Source organism: Peromyscus maniculatus, chromosome 5, assembly GCF_049852395.1.
Source record: "Peromyscus maniculatus bairdii isolate BWxNUB_F1_BW_parent chromosome 5, HU_Pman_BW_mat_3.1, whole genome shotgun sequence".
In the NCBI taxonomy this organism is placed as follows: Eukaryota; Metazoa; Chordata; class Mammalia; order Rodentia; family Cricetidae; genus Peromyscus; species Peromyscus maniculatus.
Window position 1 is genome coordinate 135,918,216 of NC_134856.1, and position 22,779 is coordinate 135,940,994.

Below are 22,779 nucleotides of genomic sequence, written 5' to 3' on the forward strand. Positions count from 1 at the left end.
AAGAAGTCTGCTGTGAGACTGTTTCCTAAAAGCTATACCTATGATATCTCAACAATGACACCACCAACAGACATGTGAAAGTGGAAGGAGGAAACCTCACAGAGAACTACAGTCAATAATGACTACTTCGAGATGGAGAATTAAGTCTCTACCAGGGATCAGCCCCCTAACTGGTTATCCAACACCAGTGGTCAGCCTAGAAATCATATACATACAAGCAACACTAAATATACTCAACAGGTTGTATTTATGTGTGTATGTGTCTGTGCGCATGCATAACAATAATAATTGAAGAAAAGAGGACATGAATTTGAGAGAGAGTGAGAAGGGGGGGACATGAGGGAGAGGCTGGAAGATGGAAAAGAAGAGGGGAAATTATGTAATTATATTTTAATGGAAACAAAGTTTTAATAAAGAAAAAACCCTAGAAATGAAAGTTTCTGCCTAATAACTCACCATTCTAACATACTGTGGGAAATGGCTTTGCTTTCAAGAGGCAGAATCTATACCTGACCCCTTCCTCAGAATGCGCTCTCTTAGTCAAGCTACAACCCACATCCCAAGGAAGTCTTCTATATTGCTCAACCTCTTGCAACTCAACTTCTATACCACATTGCAAAATGTTCACTGCTCCCCCAAACACTAAACACCAATATATAAATTCACGGAGAACAGAAACCTAAGAGCAATGCAGAAACAGGATCATCTTTAATGTACTGAAAAGGAATAGAGGGGAGATGTACACTGAAATCAACTATTAATAAGAAAAAGAAATTTAGGCTTTCAAACAATAAAGGAAGGATGGGCAACCAAAGAAATACATGGGGACAGGAACTAGTCTCTTCCCTCAGTCCAAGTGACGTGTGCTAGACCAGCAGTGGATGAAAGCACTGCACTACTTACTCGGTGTCCAGGGCAGTCTGGGCGGCTGTCCTGCTGTCACTTTTCTTCTTGGCCTCTCTTTGTCTCCGAGTCAACACTTTCCCATTTAAAAAAAAAAAAAGTTAGCAGGCAGTAGATTCAAGGTATAAAAGAAAATATAACATTCATAAGAAGAAGCAGTTTAAAACTGTTCTGTGGGGAATGTTCTGTGGGGAAGACTGGGAAACCACAACCTTTCTATATTGAAAATAACACTTGTGACCAAAACTGCCAGCCACAAGACATTCCTTGTTTGCCAAACCATGAGATCTAAAAATCTAGTTCACTCCAAGGAAGGTTTCTGTGTACTCCCTGCACTTGCAGCAATCAAGGAGGGAACATACACATCCCCCACCAAAGTTCTGTCTGATATGAAACATATTTCAATAAGGTACTCTATGGACTGCAGTAATGATAGCTACAGATAAATATCAACTGACGTAAGCCCCAATCTTTACAAATTCTTCCCTGTTCCATTTTCCAAGTGAGGAAGGTTAGAACAGTAAACACAACTGGTCTCTCCCACCACACTAGGACCATCTCTAACTTCTACTGGGTATAAATGAGTTGAGTACAGGCAATGTAAATATTTGTTTCACATCAAAAGATATCTGCTCATAAAATCATAGTCCTTCTTAATGATCTTGTAGGTTATTTAATCAAGTGTTTTCTAGTCTTTGCCATAATAAAAACTAAACATTTCTCTTCAAAACATGCCTTCCTTACACTTAACACATCATAGAGAATTTAGAAAACTTACTAGTTCATGAAATAACCTAGCCTGTGAATTACTTGAATCTTCAGCTTGTATAATCTAGGCTATACCAGGTATTGGATAAATATTAATTACGTTGCAGTTAAGCACTTGCCACACAAACATAAGGACCTGAGTTTGATCCCTAGCACCCATGTAAAAAAAACAGAATATGGTCAGGAGTGATAGTGCACACCTTTAGTCCCAGAGTTTGGGAAACAGAGGCAGGCATATCTCTGTGAGTTCGAGGCCAGTTTGATCTATAGAGCAAGTTCCAGGACAGCCAGGGCTACACAGAAAAACCCTGATACCTGAGTTGGAGGCCCAAAATCTATCACAGAATCCACACTGTGGAAGAAGAGAACTGATTTCCACTAGCTGTTCTCTGATCTCCACGTGTGTGGTAGGATGCTCATGCTTGCCCCAACCCCATTCAAACATGTGCACATACTACTTATCTATAAAATTAAATTGATTAAATCCCAAAGTATATATAACATGGTAAAACACATATAAAGGTCTTCTGAATTATTCAGGGGGGACCTCTAAGCTCATTAATCATGCAACTAATTTAACCAGAGATTTGTGTCAAGGCTGCCTTCTCTCACCTTGAGCTTCAGTCACAAAGTGATTTTTCTCATCAGAAGATTTTCACTTAATAAACTCTTGTTCTCTCAGGTGCCCCACCCCCCACCCCCACCCCACCAAAAGAAAAACCCAGACATCATTGGATCCATTTTTATAAATGAGCACTTTTTAAAAGCTTAGAGATCTCAAGCTTGTAAATTATTCCTCTGGAACATGATTTAAAGTCTGATAAACTCCAAAGCCAGGACTGCAATGCTAAAGACTCCCTGTCCCCCTGCTCAGGCTGCAGTAATTTCAAATTTAAAAATGAGTGGAACATTCTGCCGGAGGCCAACCCGGGGCCCAGCTGCCGATCCTGCAAAACTCAACAACGTGGAGGTGTTGGTGAGATTGCTCTACCAATCACCCTGTTCAGCTGAGATCCATTCGGGAGAGGTTTCAGAAGCCTACAGCCTGCAGTCTGAGAAAACAAGATCAGCCGAGGAGTTGGCGAGTGAGCAAAACGCAACCGGAGAAGTCAAGAGAATGCTGTCCAGCCACCAAACCAGATCACCAGAGTCATAAGCCTATCCTACACCGACTGGGAACAGGTAAGGCTCCATCTCCGGACCAGCAGACCAGGTCGCTAGCCCCTAGGCCCCAGCCATTTGAGTCCCAGGGACCAGGCAGCTACCTTCCCCTGCTCTCTCACCAAAAAACCCCAGCGCCTGTGAACCCAACAACCACCGGAGTCATAAGCCTACCCTACACCAACAGGGAACAGCCATTGGAGCCCCAGGGACTAAACAGTGGCCTCTTTCCTTGCCCCCACACCAATAAAACCATCCCACACAATACCAACAACCACTGGAGCCATAAGCCCACCCTGAACCAATTGGGAACAACTGCCCCCTGAGACATAACCCACTAACACTGATTGGATGAAGCTGTTACCGGTGAAACAGCCCAACGGCACCGATTTGACCAAGAACTCCTAGTGAACCAAGACTATTAATTAGAACAAGAGAGGCACCTTCAGACACAGACACAGCCTACACCAAGCAGAGGAAGAGATGAGTAGATGCCAGTGAAAAATACAGGCAACAACATAAAGACCTGTATGACAACATCAGAACCTAGTGATTCTACACCTGCAAGACCTAAACATACCATGACAGAAGAAACAGAAGAAATCAATCCTAAAAATGACTTTAAAGAGGAAATGAAAAACTTTCTTAAAGAGAAAATAAAAAATCTCCTTAAAGAAATGGAAGAAAAAAAATTGGAAGAAATCAAAGAATGCCAAGAAAAAGTAATTAAACAGATGAAGGAAACAGCTCAAGATTTGAAAATTAAAATCAAGACAATAAAGAAGACATAAACTGAGGGAATCCTGGAAATAGAAAAACTGACTAAACGATCAGGAACTACAGATGCAAGCATAACCAACCAAATGCAAGAGATGGAACAGAGAATCTCTGACACTGAAGACAAAATAGAGAAAAACCTATGAAGATACAAAAAACTTAAAGAACACCAAATAGGCTGAATAAAAAAAAAGTTCCCTTGCCACATAATAATCAAAACACTAAACATACAGAACAAAGAAAAAATATTAAGAGCCGCAAAGGAAAAAGGCCAAGTAACATATAAAAGCAGACCCATCAGAATAACACTAGACTTCTCAATAGAGACTATGAAAGCTAGAAGGTCCTGAACAAACGTTATACAGACACTAAGAGACCACGGATACCAACCCAGACTACTTTACCCAGCAAAAGTCTCAATCACCATAGATGGAGTAAACAAAATATTCCATGACAAAACCAGATTTAAACAATACCTATCCACAAATCCAGCCCTATAGAAAGCACTAGAAGAAAAAAAAAATACAACCTAAAGAAATTAAATACACCCATGAAAAAACTCAGGCAATAGATAATCCCACACCAACAAATACCAAAGAAGGGAAACACAACACTACCACCAAAAAAATAACAGGAATTAACAATCACTGGTCATTAATCTCCATCAATATCAATGGTCTCAACCCACCTATGAAAAGACACAGGCTAACAGAAGGGATACAAAAACAGGATCCATTCTTCTGCTGCATACAAGAAACACACCTCAACTTCAAAAAAAGACACTACCTCAGAGTAAAGGGCTGGGAAAAAAAGGCATTCCAATCAAATGGACTTAAGAAACAAGCTGGTGTAGCTATCCTAATATCGAATAAAATAAATTTCAAACTAAAATCAATCGAAAGAGATAGGGAAGGACATTACATATTTATCATGGGGAAAATCCACCAAGATGAAGTCTCAATTCTGAACATTTATGCCCCAAATACAAAGGCACCCACATTTATAAAAGAAACAGTACTAAAGCTTAAATCGTACATCAAACCCCACACACTAGTAGCGGGAGATTTCAACACACCACTCTCACCAAAGGACAGATCTACCAGACTGAAATTTAACACAGAAATAAAGAACCTAACAGATGTTATGACTCAAATGGACCTAATAGATATCTACAGAACATTCCACCCTAACACAAAAGAATATACCTTCTTCTCAGCACCCCATAGAACCTTCTCAAAAATTGACCATATGCTCGGTCACAAAGCAAATCTCAACAGATACAAAAACATTGGAATAACCTCTTGTATCTTATCAGATCACCATGCCTTAAAGTTAGATTTCAACAACAACAAAAACTATAGAGAGCCTACAATCGCATGGAAACTGAATAATGCCCAACTGAATTACTAATGAGTCAAGGAAGAAATAAAGAAATTAAAGATTTCCTAGAATTCAATGAAAATGAAAGTACAACATACCCAAACTTATGGGACACTATGAAAGCAGTACTAAGAGGAAAATTCATAGCACTACACATAAAGAAGTTGGAGAAATCTCATACCAATGACTTAACAGCACACCTGAAAGCACTAGAACAAAAAGAAACAAACTCACCAAGGAGGAATAGACGCCAGGAAATAATCAAATTAAGGGCTGAAATCAATGAAATAGAAACAAAGAAAACAATACAAAGAATCAATGAAACAAAGAGTTGGTTCTTTTAAAAAAAAAAATCAACAAGATAGACAAACCTCTAGCCAAATTAACCAAAAGGCAAAGAGAGAGCATCCAAATTAACAAAATCAGAAATGAAAAGGGAAACAATAACAGATAACGAGGAAATCCAGATAATCATCAGGTCATACTTCAAAAACCTGTACATCCACAAAAATGGAAAATATGAAAGAAATGGACAATTTTCTGGGTAGATACCATATACCAAAGTTAAATAAAGACCAGATAAACTATTAAAATAAATCAATAACCCCTAAGGAAATAAAAACAGCCATTAAAAGTCCCCCAACCAAAAAAAAAAAAAAGCCCAAGACCAGATAGTTTCAGTGCAGATTTCGACCAGATTTTCAAAGAAGAGCTAATTCCAATACTCTTCCAATTGTTCCACACAATAGAAACAGAAGGAACACTACCAAACTCTTTTTATGAGGCTACAGTTACCCTGATACCCAAACCATACCAAGATGCAACAAAGAAAGAGACTTACAAACCAATCTCTCTCATGAACATTGATGCAAAAATACTCAATAAAATATTGGCAAACCGAATCTAAGAACACATCAAGATGATTATCCACCATGACCAAGTAGGTTCCATCCCAGGGATGCAAGGATGGTTCAACATATGAAAATCTGTCAATGTAATACACCATATAAACAAACTGAAAGAAAAAAAAAAACCACATGATCATCTCATTAGATGCTGAAAAAGCCTTTGATGAAATCCAACACCCCTTTATGATAAAGGTCTTAGAGAGATCAGGAATACAAGGAACATGCCTAAACATAATAAAGGCAATTTACAGCAAGCCAACAGCCAACATCAAATTAAACGAAGAGAAACTCAAAGCGATTCCACTAAAATCAGGAACAAGATAAGGCTGTCCACTCTCCCCATATTTATTCAATATAGTACTTGAAGTTCTAGCTAGAGCAATAAGACAATAAACAAGGAGATCAAGGGGATACAAATTGGAAAGAAAGAAGTAAAACTTTCACTATTTGCAGATGATATAGTATACACAAGTGACCCCAAAAATTCTACCAGGGAACTCCTACAGCTGATAAACTCCTTCAGTAAAGTGGCAGGATACAAGATCAACTCAAAAAAGTCAGTAGCCCTCCTATACACAAATGATAAAAGGGCTGAGAAAGAAATCAGAGAAACATCACCCTTTACAATAGCCACAAATAATAGAAAATACCTTGAGATAACACTAACTAAACAAGTGAAGGACCTTTTTGATAAGAACTTTAAATCTCTAAAGAAAGAAATTGAAGAAGATATCAGAAAATGGAAGGATCTCCCATGCTCATGGATAGGTAGGATTAACATAGTAAAAATGGCAATCTTACCAAAAGCAATCTACAGATTCAATGCAATCCCCATCAAAATCCCAACACAATTCTTCACAGACTTGGAAAGAAAAATACTCAACTTCATATGGAAAAACAAAAAGCCCAGGATAGCTAAAAGAATCCTGTATAATAAAGCAACCTCTGGAGGCATCACCATCCCTGAGCTCAAGCTCTACTATAGAGCTATAGTAATAAAAACAGCTTGGTACTGGCATAAAAACCAACATATGGACCAATGGAATCAAATTGAAGACACTGACATTAATCCACACACATATGAACAGCTGATTTTTGACAAAGAAGCCAAAACTATACAATGGAAAAAAAGAAAGTATCTTCAACAAATGGTGCTGGCATAACTGGATGTTAACATGTAAAAGATTGCAAATACATTCATCTCTGTCACCGTGCACAAAACTCAAGTCCAAGTGGATCAAAGACCTTAACATAAATCCAGTTACACTGAACTTGATAGAAGAGAAAGTAGGAAGTACTCTTGAACGCACTGGCACAGGAGATCACTTCCTAAATATAACACCAGTAGCACAGACATTGAGAGCAACAATTAATAAATGGAACCTCTTGAAACTGAGAAGCTATTGTAGGGCAAAAGACATGGTCAGTAAGACAAAAAGACAGCCTACAGAATGTGAAAAGATTGTCACTAACACCACATCTGACAGAGGACTGATCTCCAAAGTATATAAAGAACTCAAGAAACATGTACAACCACTGTGGAAATCAGTATGGTGGTTTGTCAGAAAATTGGGAATCGATCTACCTCAAGACCCAGCCATACCACGCTTGGGCATATACCCAAGGAATGCTCAGTCATACCACAAAGATACATGTTCAACTATTTTCATAGCAGCATTATTTGTAATAGCCAGAACCTGGAAACAACCTAGATGCCCGTCAACTGAAGAATGGAATAAGAAAATGTGGTACATATACACAATGGAGTACTACTCAGCAAGGAAAAACAATGACATCATGAAATTTGCAGGCAAATGGATGGAACTAGAAAATATCATCCTGAGTGAAGTAACCCAGACTCAGAAGGACAAACATGGTATATACTCACTCATAAGTGGATACTAGATATAAAGCAAAGGACAATCAGACTGCAACCCACAGATCCAGGGAGGCTACCTATCAGGGGAAACCCTAGGATGACTGAGGCTTAAAATAAGTCTATGGGGGCCATACCTATTCAAACCACCATGTGCTAAAAGTAAAACTTTAAAGTAACTTATTTGTTTTTGCAATAGTGGAAATTGAACTCAAGGTTTTATGCATGGTAATTAAGTGCTCCTCCACTGATCTGTACTCCCAGACAGTTTTTCCTTTTAATTTCCAGACAAGCTCTCACTAAGTTGTTGAGGGAGGCTGACCTTGAACTTAACTCATAGACCAGGCAGGCCTTGAACTTGTGATCTTGATCCCTCAGCCTCGAGTAGCTGAGGTTACATGCTAAGACCACCATTCCTGGCCAGAATTTTAAAGTAATAGTTATCTTCTGATGGGTGAATTATAGCTTAGGAATCTACTCTAAGACAATCTCAACTTAGATCAGATTGTATGGACCAAGATGTTTTCTCAAAGCACTATTTATAACAATGAAACCTAAACAAGCCATTGTTCAAAAACAGAATTAAATCATGCAAGAATACAAAAGAAATAACAGAAGAAAATATGCCAAAATATTAAACATATATTGGAGCAGTGAGGTAGAGTTTGGGAATTTTTCCCCCCATTATACCATTCTATATTGTCAAAGAGTATACGCCACTTTCATAATTTAAAAAATTATGTACATTGAAAGTACCTTAATAAAGTACACAATGTAGTTGGAAGTTTCTCGGGTGTCCCAGCCGGCTGGCGGTTGGGACAAATTTCTCCCACTTGCGTCCCCCAAGTAAACACACAGAGGCTTATATTAATTATAACTGCTTGGCCATTAGTTGAGGCTTATTACTGACTGACTAGCTCTTACACTTAAATAACCCATAGTTCTTATGTTGTTTAGCCACATGGCTTGGTACCTTTTCTCAGTTCTGCCTTGTTATCTTCCTTCCTCTGTGTCTGGCTGGTGACTCCTGACTCTGCTCTTTCTCTTCCCAGCATTCCTTTAGTCTGCTTGTCCCGCCTATACTTCCTGTCTGGCTACTGGCCAATCAGTGTTTTATTTATCAACCAATCAGAGCAACACACATTCACAGCATACAGAATGACATTCCACAGCAACACAAAGTCCATACTAATGGACAATGAATATAGCTGGAGTGGAGCTTTCTAAGAGATTGATTTTACTGGTTAATCCCAACCCCAACCCCCACCTCTGTGTAGCCCTGGCTGTCCTGGAACTCCCTCGGTAGGCCAGGTTAGCCTCGAACTCATAGATATCTGCCTGCCTCTGCCTCCCAAGTGCTGGGATTAAAGGAGTGTGCTACCATCACTCAGCACTAGTTAATCTTAAAATCAGAAAAAGACAACCAGACAGTGTGTGCCTCATAGCTTAATTTAATATGAGATTTACAATATCATCTATGAAACACACTTGAAGGAAAACAAAAACACCTGAGGTAAATCTGACCAAGCCTCAAATCCAATTAGCAGTTTCCAGAAATTATACTCTAGAATAGAGAAACATGCTAAAGTGCAATCAACAAAATACAGTAAGAAAAAAATTGTGGTTTTTGTTTTTCTTGTTTTGTTTTGAATCAGGGTCTCATGTATCCCAGGCTGGTCTCAAGCACACTGTATATGAGACTGACCTTGAACTTCTGATTCCAGGGAGGGAATTCTTTACTTAACAAATGAAGTACAATGGGGGGGGGGGTGTTAATGAGATTTCAAAAAATACTTAAAAGAGGTATCAACCAAATCTAACGTATGACCGCTGTTTGGGTCCTGGATGGCTGGTATAACGATAACAACAACGATGTTGGTATCATAACAGCAAATTACAAATGTAGCTGGTTTTTTGTTTGTTTGTTTGTTTGTTTTTTGTTTTTTTGAGATAAGCTTTTATTATGTTACCCTGGTTGGCCTGGAACTCTCTATCTACACCAGGCTGGATTTCTGCCCACTTCTGCATCTCAATTGCTGGATTAGAAGCAGGTACTTCCGCACTGTGTCTGGAACTGTATTTTTATAAATACTCCTTATCTTTTAAACATGAACACCAAAATATTTGTATATGAAAAAATATGCTGGAAAACTGCTTCAAAATGCTTTAGTGGAGAAGGGGTTGAGAGACCAGAGTACATATAAAAATAGATTGATCTTATGTTGATAATTACTGAAGTTGGGAGATGTGTTTATAAGAATTCATTATCACCCAGCACTCGAGAGGCAGAGGCAGGTATATCTCTGTGAGTTTGAGGCCAGGCTGGTCTACAAAGCAAATTGAAGGACAGCTAGAGCTGTTATACAGAGAAATCCTGTGTCGAAAAAAAAAAAAGAAAAAGAAAAAGAAAAAGGCACACATCAAACCAGCACACATTAAGCTGGATCACAGATAGGATTTTTTTCTGTTTCCTCAAATATTCTATAATAAAGATATACTAATTTAAAAAATGAAACATTAAGTCAAGAAAAAAATCCATAAGTCCATACTATATTAAAAATAAATAGTGAAGAGGGAGGAAAAAGTCTTCTTTACAGAAGAATGTCAGCTAATCAATGTAGAAGTGGCAGGATTACAAAAACCACCATTACCACAGTGATAAACAATTTAAGTAACATTATCAATGGGTACTAAATCCTCTGCACTCACATTGGGAAAAAGGGACCAACTCCATAAGCTATTCTCTCACCTCCATACTTATACTTTGGTAGTTAGTGGCCCTTTCTCTCCCTAGTAAATAAATGTAACATAAAAAAAAATTTTAAACCATGAGTGAACAATACTTTGGAATAGGATATTTATACAGCCTCAACTGTTGTATGATATTTTGTTTGTGTTATGACAAATAAAGTTTGCCTGGAGATCAGAGGACAGAGCCAGCCACTAGTCAACCATAGACGCCTTTAACCCCAGCATTCAGGAGGTGGAGACAGGAATATAAGGCAGGTAGAGGATTCATAGAGGTAAGAAGTCTCTCTAGCCACTGCTACTCTGCTTCTCTGAATTTTCAGGTTATTATCCCAATATCTGACTCCTAGTTTTAACTGATAAGACTAATTAGGATCATGACTCACTCAACAGCATGAAAAGTGTGACTAGATCCTAAAGTAAAACAGTTTTACCTGCTGGTATTCCTTCTGTACACAATACTTCTGAGTATTAACTGTTAAAAGGGTGTTAAAGGGGATATTTTATTTTTCAAGGTTGGGGGGGGGAATAAGCACATCTGGCAGAAGAAAATTGCTAAAAGAAATCCTGAGACCTGGATGCTGTGCTGCTATTCTCACTTGGAGGGAGGAGGGAAACTCATGAAGCTGAGAGGCACAGGATGCTCAAAACTGTACAGGACTTACAAGGCTCTCCCAGGTTAGATGATCTGTAAACAAGGTGAAACTGCCAACAAGTTGAGTAGGGAGCTCCAGGGATGAGGGCTCTGTGAGTGGTCAAACATTTTTGTTTGGGATGTTCCATGATACAATTGCCTGAGAGTCACTCATGCTTCTATTTAAGTAACTCTCAAAACTCATTGGCTCACCAAACTAGACTTGAGTGGGATCATTTCTTTGGTCTGTTGTTGGCATCCTATCTGGGGTAAAAAGATGTTTGTTTACAGCTCTCCAAGAAAAGTCACACAACACTGGCTCTTCAACATCCAAACCCAATGAGTAGGAATGACTACAACAAAAGTCAGCATTAAAAACAAGAGGAGAAGAACAAAAATGCTTGAGATCCTAATTGGACATATTGCAGTCAGACAACTACGTATTTTCTAATCAGGGTCTCATGTAGCCCAGCTTCAATCTCTCTATGTAGTCAAGGATGACTCTGAACTCTTGATCCTCTTGCTTCCACTTCCCAAGTACCAGTATTACAGGTGTATACTAGCACACCAGGCCAGACAATCATTCCACATACTACATCAAACACCAACTTTAAACTAGGTAGTGGCACAAGCCTATAATCCTAGCACTCAGAAAGATAAGGCAGGAAGACTGCCATAGATTCAAGGCCAGCCAGGCTTCAAACTTGCAGTCTTCCTGCCTCAGCCTACACACTTGACTAAAATGTATCTTAACACTTGCACCTAGAAAGTACAATATAGCTAACAGAAATAAACATAGAAATTTCAAAGCTGAAAAAGGCCTTCTCCCATTCTGAGGTCATCAGCTCAAGTTACATGTGTCATTCTCCTATTACCTTCCACAATGCACACACTATCATCCTATTTAATCGCTGCTCTTTTCTGTACATGTTATATGTGTTTGTATTAAATGACAGATGTTATATTAGTGCCCTTTTGTCTTAAATCACATTTTCCTCTGAAACAACACATGATCTTCTTTGCAATCGCTCTGTGAGTAGGTTTAACATTGCATTATAGCTACTCATGTGCACTTCTCACTTATCCAACTAAACCATAATTTCCATGAGACCAGAGCCTATGTATGATTTGTGTATCTCCCCACATCATCCGGTCTCCTAAATTCACAGTTTTTCCTATTAAACCTATCCCATTTCACAACTGTTAATACTTTAGAATAGGTAATAGCAATATAAGTAATCTAATCATCCTGAGTACTACAAACACCACACTAATACAAGAAAGAAGACTGGAGAGCTTTACAAATTACATTCAGATCAGTAACTAACAGGTATCTAAGACAAAAAAGGTCTTTGTCTAACTTGAGAAGTGAATCTTACTTAGAGATGCTGAGGCCTTACTGATTTATGCTGACATTACCCAAGTCAAGCCTCTTCTAAGCCTCAGTCTTTTATTATCTCCAAAGCATATAATAGAAAAGATCTCCAACTCCTTCAATCCACCCCCATCTATTCATCATTGTTTTTCTGGAGATAGCCCTGAAAAGAAAATAACTCTAAGCAGTATCATGACTCTATGCTATAACCCTCTACCTAGGCAACAAGTAAATATTGTTAATGCCTATAGCTTCCTAAACCTTACTATTATGTACTTCTTACTAACTTACTCTTTTTTGTTAGTTTGTTTTATGAGATAGGGTCTCTCTATGTAGCTCTGGCTGTCCTGGAACTCTCTACATAAACCAGACTGGCCTTGTACTCAGAGATCTACCTGCCTTTGCCTCCCGAGAGCTGGGATTAAAGGCGTGCAACACCACTCCCAATTTAACTTATTCTTACCACTTTGACTCTTAGGCCTTGATGTCCATATTCCTCTTACTTATACCCAACTACAGCTTATCTACTTATTAGAAACACAGGCCCTAGAAATACTACATAGACTTAAAGAAGTAATTCATAATTGCACCTAGCATTTATTATCTATCTAGGCATAATGTTTTATATATCTACCCAAATATATTATGAAGTGTCTCAGATTCTCATCATCCCACTGTTGGGCTAATTGTATAAATGAGGAGCCTGGTTCTAAAAAAGGTAAATATTAGTCAACTGGCAAATATTACTGATAAAATTTAAATCCAGATCTGCCTACTTCCAAAGCCCACATTTTGTCCACGCTATCATACTGCCCCAAACAAAATGTTAACTCTGTTCTCCCAGCTCTACCCCTGTCCCCAATTCTAATAATCTATTCTCCTACAGCGACCTGAGTGACCCTTAAAATTGCCATCCTCGCAGGGGGGGGTGGGGGTGGCGCACGCCTTTAATCCCAGCACTTGGGAGGCAGAGCCAGGCGGATCTCTGTGAGTTCGAGGCAAGCCTGGGCTACCAAGTGAGTTCCAGGAGAGGCGCAAAGCTATACAGAGAAACCCTGTCTCGAAAAACCAAAAAAAAAAAAAAAAAAATTGCCATCCTCTGCTTAAACATTCATTCTTTGCTCAAGCCTTTCCAATGATTACTCGGAAGAGGAAAAGTTGAAGTCCTTTTTATAGCTAAGAGCTCTGGAATCTATCTACCTGCCCCTTCCAGTTATTCCTCTAGTTTCTTGTTTATCTCTCTCTCATTTGCTCCACTCCAACTATACTCCAGCCTGTTCATATGCAAGGGTCTTTGAAGTTCTGTTTTTTCCTCTATCTTTAACCATCTTAGTTAGGGCTTCTGTTGCTGTGATAAGACATCATGACCTAAAGCAACTTGGGGAAGAAAGGGTTTATTTCAGCTTCAGTTCCACATCACAGCCTATCACTAAAGAAAGTCAGGGCAGGAACTCATGCAGAGGTCATAGAGGAGTGCTGCTTACTAGCTTACTCTTCATGGCTTGCTCAGCCTGCTTTTTTATAGCATCCAGGACCACCAGCCAAAGGGTGGTACTGCCCACAGTAAGCTGGGCCCTCCCACATCAATCATCAATCAAGAAAATGTACCACAAACTTGCCCACAGGTCAGTCTGGTGGTGACATTTTCTCAAATGAGGTTCCTCCTTCTCAAATAACTCTAGCTTTTGTCAAGCTGACATAAAACTAGGTAGCACAGTAACATATTCTCTTCCTGTGAGAGCTATTATCAGTTGTCAACTTAAATACATCTGAAATGAACAACAATCCAGAAATGGAGGGCACACCTGTAAGAGATTTTTTTTTTTTTTTTTTTTTTTTTTTTGGCTTGGTTTGAAGTGACCTTTGATCTGGATCTGAGGTGGGAAGACACACCTTTAATGTGGGTCATAACTTCTGCTGAAAGCCTATATAGGACATAGAAGAAGGAAGCTTTTGCTGTTTGCCTGCTTGCCCTTGCCTTGCTAGTACATCCATTTCTTCACTGGCATTAGAGCCTACTTCTTCAGGATTCCAGCATATACTGAAGACCAGCTGAGTCATCCAGTTTTGTAGGATGAGTAAGTGCTGGATCTTGGACTTTCCATTCACAGCCAGCCATTGTTGGATTAGCTGGACTTCAACCTGTAAGTCATCCCAATAAATCCCCTTTATATATATAGAGAGATTCATTCTATAATTCTGTTACTCCAGAGAACGCTAATACACTTTCTCACCTTAAAACTCCCTCACTTCCTGTAGGTCTCTACTCAAATGCCACCTTCTATTTTATATTATTTATTTTATGTGAATGAATTATTGCCTGAATGTATACATGTGACTTCAAAGGTCAGAAGACAGAGTTAGATACCCTAGAACTGGAGTTATAGATGGTTATAAGACACCATGCGGGTGCTGGGAATTAAACACGGGTTCTCTGAAAGAGCAACAAGTGCTCTTAACTACTGAGCTACCTCTCCAGCCCCAAATGCTACTATCTTAACTGGGACCTTTCTAACAATTATTTTAAATTGTTAGATCGGTATTTAAATTGTTAGATCTCTATTCCTTTCTTGTGCTTTGTACTTTTTTTCCCCTAAAATATTTATCACCAGGCTAGAGAGACCATTTAGGCAGTTAAATGCCACACAAGCATAAGAACATGAGTTTAGTCCCCAGAACTCACAGAAAAAGTTGAGCATGATGGTGTATGCTTGTAATCCTAGCACTAGAGGGGTGGAGACAGGAGGATTCCTGGAGCTCACTGGCTAGCCAGCCTAGCTTGAACTGTCAAGCCCCAGGTCCCAGTGAGGACCTTGTCTCGAAAAAACAAAGTGGATGGCTCCCAAGGAATAACACTGAGGTTGACCTATGGCTCCATACATATGCACACACATGTGCACATGCACACCCACACAAAATAAATTTTAAAATTTATCACCACTTGACATGTTGCTTCTTTACTTTTTTCTGGTTTATCTTCCATCACTAGAATGTACACGCCATGAAAGTAGTGACTTTTTATATTAATTCAATGTATGTGATATACAGTTGGTATTAATACATATTTGTTGAATAAGCAGGGAGCTTTATTTTTCCTAAGTGTTTACATAAAAATGATCTCCAATGTATTTTCCAGAAAATAAATACAAAAGCACTTTGCTTTTGTTCTAGTCTGGATCAATATAGTGAATCATATCTCCTGCAAACAATCCTTTTAAAGAACATTCTATTTTTTTATAGTTCTGATCAGATAGCTTTGTCACTAAAATAAACTGAGCACACAAGCCAGCTTAACCACAGTGTAGTATTGTAATCAAATAAAACTTACAGCAAAGTTAATCAGACACATCTTTAATGACATGCATAATTGTTATTGTGCTGCACGGTAACTAGGCATAAACGGTAGACATTCCATGTAAATGATGCTAATTACTATTCCTGTTACACAGTCAAACCAAGCATGTCTAGGATCAGCTTCAGAGAGAAACAGAAAGGAGGAAGAAATCTTGGTACTTAACTCCGAGAGGTAAGAACTCTCTTACTCTACTCCCCAGGAATTAGGCAAATGGCCTCCAGGTTCTATTATGTGGCTTCTTCCCGTTCTCAAGATGGGAAACTTTCCCATTACAGTATGAGAAGCTTGCTATCCAAGATTTAGAAATTATGTTGAGAGGAACAAGAAACAATCACTAATTTCTGTCTCTCATGTGGGCACAAGCAAGCTGATGGAAACTAAGAGATCAGATTTACTGAGGATAAAGCAAAGGCCACATACATACTAGTAAGTGTCTCACATAATTCCTCACTTCCCCAGCCTACCCAGATCCCCAAATTGTTCCCAAGAAAACACATGACTGAATAGACTATGGGATGGTTCCTGCTCCAAAATCTCCCCAAAAGGTCTATCTAAAATGCCAGTCTATCTAGGACATGATCCCAATACACTGCCCTTTTCTCCCCCAATGTATTTATTTGCAGGGATATTCACTTAGGCATAAACCATGCACTCTAAACAACTGTAATTACTTTCCTAAGTAAAAATTTACTTTCCCAATAATATCACAAACCTCTTGGTAGCAGAAACCTTATTTTAAAACTTCTCTAGTAACCCACATAAAGGCTTAGCGCCAATTTTTTAAAAACATGTTCCACAGACTGGAGATGGTTTGGTGATTTTTAAAACAGTTTGCTGAACAATCATGAAGGAAGAATTTAGATCCTAGTACCCATGGAACAAATTGGGCATCCCACACATGCCTGTAACTCCACCTCTGAGCAGAGCAAAGACAGGAGGATCAGTGGAGCTTGCTGAAGTCTAGTTTAACTGGGAAAACGTGAGCCCCTTGGTTAGAGACACCCTGCCCCAAAGGAACAGGTGGAGAGCACTAGAGAAGGACACTCAGTGTCCTCTTCTAGCCTCTACCCATGTAGGATCCAGGGGTCAGAACTAGTCATCAGGTTTGGTGGCAGATGACCTTACCCACTGAGCCATTTCACCTGCTTAAGATCTCTGATAGACATCCTGAGTGAGGTAACCCAAACCCAGAAAGACAGTTATGGTATGTACTCACTCATTGGTGGATTCTAGATATAAAATGAACAATCAGACCACAACCCATAGAACCATAGAGGCTATATATATATAGCATGGAGGTCCGTAGGACGACTGTGGCATATAATAAATTTCAGTTTTACTCAATTATTGAAAAAAAAATAGCCAAATGAATGGAAACACATGAACTATGAACCAAAGACTGAGGGGCTCCCAGCTGGATCAGGCCCTCTGAATAGGTGAGACAGTTGATTGGCTTGATCAGTTTGGGAGGCATTTAGGCAGTGGGACCAAGTCCTGTGCTCATTCCATGAGTTGGCTGTTTGAAACCAGGAACTTATGCAGGGACACTTGGCTCAGTCTGGGAGGAAGGGACTGGACCTCCCTGGACTGAGTCTACCAAGTCGATCACAGTCCTCGGGGGAGGACTTGTCCTGGAGGAGATGGGAATGGAGGGTGGGCTGGGGGTAAGGGGAGGGCGTGGGAGGGGGGAGAATAGGGGAACCCATGGCTGATATGTAGAACTGAATGGTATTGTAAAATAAAAAATATATATCACAAAAAAAAAAGAACATCAAAAAAAAAAAAAAAAAAAAACAAAACTCTGATAGATATGACATGGGTGGTAAGCAGAGAAATCCAGCAGAATACTAAGTCTACTCCAGTAATCTTTAGGGATGGGCACTCATGAACATTTAGGGTCATGGATGGTTGGGCTGCCAACTCATGTACCACCATTGTGGATGATCCAAGTGGTCCTTTCTGCAATTTTAACTTATAAAATACTTCACAAATATACAATTTCAGATTTAAATACATCTAAGTTATAAAAATCAATTGGCACCAAGAAGATTGCAACACTTCCAATTACCTAAGACTTACATTTCATTTGTATGTTGGATCACGGAGAGCTAGCTATGCTGACACTAATTTACTTAAAGGTTAAAATCATAGACAGAAAGGCAGAATCCAGATGGTAAATCAAGGGATATGACAAGAATATTTTCTTGGTCAACATCTGACACTGTATCAAAACTATGGCTTTGGTATACTCTTAGACAGGTAACAAATAGTTTCAGCATAACCCAGCAAAGATATACAGGACAGAAATATACATTAGGAATAGTTTTAACAGCTGTCTCTAAGTGGAATGTCTATCGAAATAAACCATAAGACATTTCTTTTAAATAAAAAATGGACCATGCTAGAATTTAAGTTTCCTAAGTTCCTTAGGAGTCTCAATATTTAAATATATAAGCTGAAATGCAAGGTCTACTTACTTTTCAGATATTAGCTTTTCAGCTATTCACAGTAAAAAACAAATGGAACATTAAGAGGGAAGGCTTTTTCCCCTTTACCTTTTCCTGAGGAACTTAGTACAACATAATATGCCTACTAAGGACAAGGAGCACAATTGTATTCGAAACTAATTATATAGAAACAATGGCAACTTTGAAATTAGAGCTATTTCTCCTGTACTGTATTATACAGGATTACAAAAGTACCATGCAAAAAAATTAAGAGTTACACTGTCAGCTGGGTATGGTGGTGCACGCCTTTTTTAAAAAAAAAAATTTATTAAATTTTCTATTCATTTTACATACTAACCACAGATCCCCTCTCCTCCCTCCTCCTGGCCCCCAGCCTTCCCCCACAACCCACCTCCCCTTCCCACCTCCTCCAAGGCAAGGTCTCCCATGGGGAGTCAGCAGAGCCTAGTACACTCAGCTGAGGCAGGTCTAAGCCCCTCCTCCCTGGTGGACACCTTTAACCCTAGCATCAGGAGGCAGAGGCAGAAGGGTTTCTATGAGTTTAAGACCAGCCTGGTCTACATAATGAGTTCCAGACCAACCAAGATTACATGGTGAAACCCTATCTCAAAAAACAACAAAAAGTTAGGCCATCCTGCTGAGTTTTTACCTGTTTCCTGCTCCATCAGACCATTGCAGTACATGGCATGTTGCTCAATCTTCGTGGGAGGAAAGTCTTGGTCACACAATGGGCAGGACACCCGGGTACCAGAGGAGAATGCAGGAGTGCAATTTGCTTTCTCACTATCTTCTCTCTCACCATTATCAACCTAAAGAGCAATTTTAAGTAACAGCTTTAACATATCTTTTCCCCCAAAGAACAAAATACATCCACATTTCATTTACTTTAAAAGAAAAAATACCTATCAGTTTATACCAGATTCAAAATCAAGGATTGAAAGCAAAGACTGAAGTATTTGGAGGCCTAAAGAAGTCATTAGTTAAGACAATCAATTTTACTAAAGCCTCTTAGGTCTTCTCTCTTGCTCCTATAGTTGCCAGTATCTTGCACTGGTAGTTTTTAAATTTTGCTTATTTGGTATTTATGTGGTTTGGTTGGTTTGTTTGTCGTGTGTGTGTGTGTGTGTGTGTGTGTGTGTGTGTGTGTGTGTGTGTGTGTGTGTGTGTGTGTTTGTCTGTCCATGCTACATAGTATATATGTGGAAGTTTGGGAGTTGGTTCTCTCCTTCCACCTAGTTAAGGTAAGGTCTCTCTTGTTTCTGCCATACTTTGTATTCCAGGTAAGCTGGCTGTCTTAGGGTTTATCTTGCTGTGATGAAACACCATAACCAAAAGCAACATGGGGCAGGGCGGCAGTGGCACACACCTTTAATCCCAGCACTCAGGAGGGAGAACCAAGCAGATCTCTGTGAGTTCGAGGCCAGCCTGGTCTACAAGGCAAGATCCAGAACAGACACCAAAACTATAAGGAGAAACTCTGTCTCAAAAAACCAAAAAAAAAAAAAAAAAAAGGGGGGGGGGGAAGGAAAGAATTTATTTTACTTATAAGTCCATATCACTGTTTACCATCAAAGACAGGGCAGGAACTCTAACAGGTCAAGAACCTGGAGGCAGGAGCCAATGCAGAGGCCAGGGAGGAGAGCTGCTTACTGGTTTTCTCATCATGACTTGCTCAGTCTTCTTTCTTACAGAGTCTAGGACCACCAGCCTAGGGCTGGAACCACCCACCATGGACTAGGCCCTCCCATATCAATTACTAATTAAGAAAATGCCCTACAGGCTTGCCTATAGCCCAGTCTTCTGGGGGCATTTTCTTAGTTGAGGTTTCCTCCTTTTAGGTGACTGTAGCTGTGTCAGGGGATATGACACTAGTCAGCTCTCAAGCTTCCAAGCAGTCCTCCTGTCTCTACCCCCAATCTTGATTTAGGAGTACTAGGATTGTGGATGTGCATCATCCAGTCTTTAATATGGATTTCAGGAATCAAACTCAGGTCATCAAGCTTGAACAGCAAGCACTTGTACCTGCTGAGCCATTTTGCTGGCCCAAACTGATTATTGTGGAGAAGTCAAGAAATTAAAGTGGGTCTGAAAGTCTTAGATGATACTATTCCAAGGTTAGTCACTGAGTTTCTTACAAATCTAGGTTCTACTGTTCACAGATGTTCTAAGAAATTCCTATGTTGTACAACCAAGCTATTTGAGCGAAAGGAGGAAGCAAATACACCCTCATTTGCAAGCAGTCTTGAGTTACTGAAGGTTAGTGGTTACTGAGAAGTCGCTTGGCATTCTAAAGTTCACTAAGCACAAAGATGTGATACAAAGAGTATCACCAGTGCTCACAAAAAGACACTGCATTGGCCCAGCAGTGGTGCATGACTTTAATCTCAGAACTTAGGAGGCAGAGACAGGTGAACTTTTATGAGTTCCAGGACAGCCAAGGCTACACAAAGAAACTCTGTCTGGAAAAAACAAAACAAAACACTATATTGCTTTGCACTCATCCACTGTTTTATAAAATATAATGAATATAACTACTAATGTATTTAAGAGAAAGGAGTCTATTACTGTCTCACTATGATTGAAATGACTTCTAACTACCTTCTACAAAACAGAATATTTCTGAAAATTCTTATCTTAAAAATAAGACATTTCCCCCCAATACCACTAAAAAAGTCTATTTAAATATTAACTATTAGAAAGGAATTACAAGGCAGAAAACATGAGTAAAACAACTTTTATTAAAACTATGTAGATAATCAAATTTGATGTCTATAGAGCTGTTTCTACTGTTTTAAAATACCATAGAGGCAAGATGTTTCAGTGAGTAAAGGTGTTTGACACCAACTCTGATGACTTGATTTCAACCCCTTAGAACCTACATGGATGGAGAGAACTACCTCCTGCAAGTTGTTTTCTCACACACATACACACACACACACACACACACACACACACACACACACACACACACACACACACTGTAAAATAAATAAGTAAAAATACTACCCAATGAGATATCAAAAGTAGTACTCAGACACAGAATTGTAATCCCTTGTAGGTATATCCAATCTGTGGCTCTAGGGTGTTGTGGAGTATTACTTTAACTAGGCAAAGATGTGTTACATTTGTTTATGCTGCATTTGTTTAACGATGTAAAGATGTGTTGCTTTGCCTGCCTAAGGCACCTGATTGGTCTAATAAAAAGCTCAATAGGCAATAGCTAGACAGGAGAGGGATAGGTGGGGCTGGCAGGCAGAGAGAGTAAGCAGGAGGAGGAATCTAAGCTTGAGAAAATAAGAAGAGAGAACAAAGGGGAAAGAGAGACACCCGGGGCGAGCCAGTTAGGCAGCCGCCAGCCAGTCAGACATGGAGTAGGACATACAGAAAGAAAGGTAAAAAAGCCCCAAGGCAAAAATGCAGATGAAGAGAAACAGGTTAATATCAATTATAAGAGCTAGTGAGACAAGCATAAGGTAAGGCTGAGCATTCATAAGTTGTCTCTGTGTCATGATTTGGGAGCTGGTTGGCAGCCCAAAAGAAAGCCTGATCCCGGAGAGCTGTGAATGCCACTTAATACATTTATAAATGACAATATCATGTCACTATATTAAAAAAATTGGAAAACTCCTGTAGCCTAAACTTCTGACTTCAAAATAAGCCCAGTGAAAATAAAGACATACCCACCAAATCACCAAGTCCTTCACCCTCTGCTACCTTGGTTTTTTGAAACAGGGCCTCCCTACATAGCACTGGCTGTCTGGAACTCACTATGTAGATCATCTTGAACTCAAGAGATCTGCCTGCCTCTTCCTCCCCTGAGAACAGAGGGACATATGATATACATATGACAATACACCTCAAGAAAATTCTCAAGCACAATGAAGAACCAAAGCCCCCCATTTCAAGCAAGCCCCTCACCCAGCTTGAAACAGGCCTGAGTTTCAAAATTCTCAGAGCTGCTGACATAGGTCCCAGGACAAAGTTAGGATGTTTGAAAAGCCATCTGGTGCTGTGGGATGTTGATGTATGTCCTGTGGGAGCCCTTCTTGGGTTCCTTGTGGCGTTACCCAGCAAGTTTGCATAGAGGATGATTAGGACCATGGGCCTGAGTGCAGGTGTCTGAGATGGTCTGCACTTGGCTGTACTGGGGGATGATCTGCATGTCAAGTTGTTCTGATTGGTCAATAAATAAAACCTGATTGGTCGTGGGTAGGCAGGAAGTATAGGCGGGACTAACAGAGGAGAAATAAAAGAACAGGAAGGCAGAAGGAGACGCTGCCAGCCACTGCCAGGACAAGCAGCATGTGAAGATGCTGGTAAGCCACGAGCCACGTAGCAAGATATAGATTTGTAGAAATGCGTTACTTTAAGATATAAGAATAGTTAACAAGAAGCCTGCCACGGCCATACAGTTTGTAAGCAATAT

General features: G+C 39.5%; 1 protein-coding gene across 17 annotated transcripts in view; it reads right to left on the bottom strand.

The window, feature by feature from the left end:
* Uimc1 (ubiquitin interaction motif containing 1) overlaps positions 1-22,779 on the bottom strand; it is an 82,425-nt gene that overhangs the window by 9,928 nt on the left and 49,718 nt on the right. For all 17 annotated transcript variants that reach the window (XM_076573400.1, XM_076573393.1, XM_042278517.2 and 14 more), the window contains 2 exons: positions 19,003-19,162; positions 904-979 (listed from right to left, as the gene is read on the bottom strand). In XM_076573400.1, the coding sequence (XP_076429515.1) occupies positions 904-979; positions 19,003-19,162 (236 nt within the window). The remainder of the gene's footprint in view (positions 1-903; positions 980-19,002; positions 19,163-22,779) is intronic.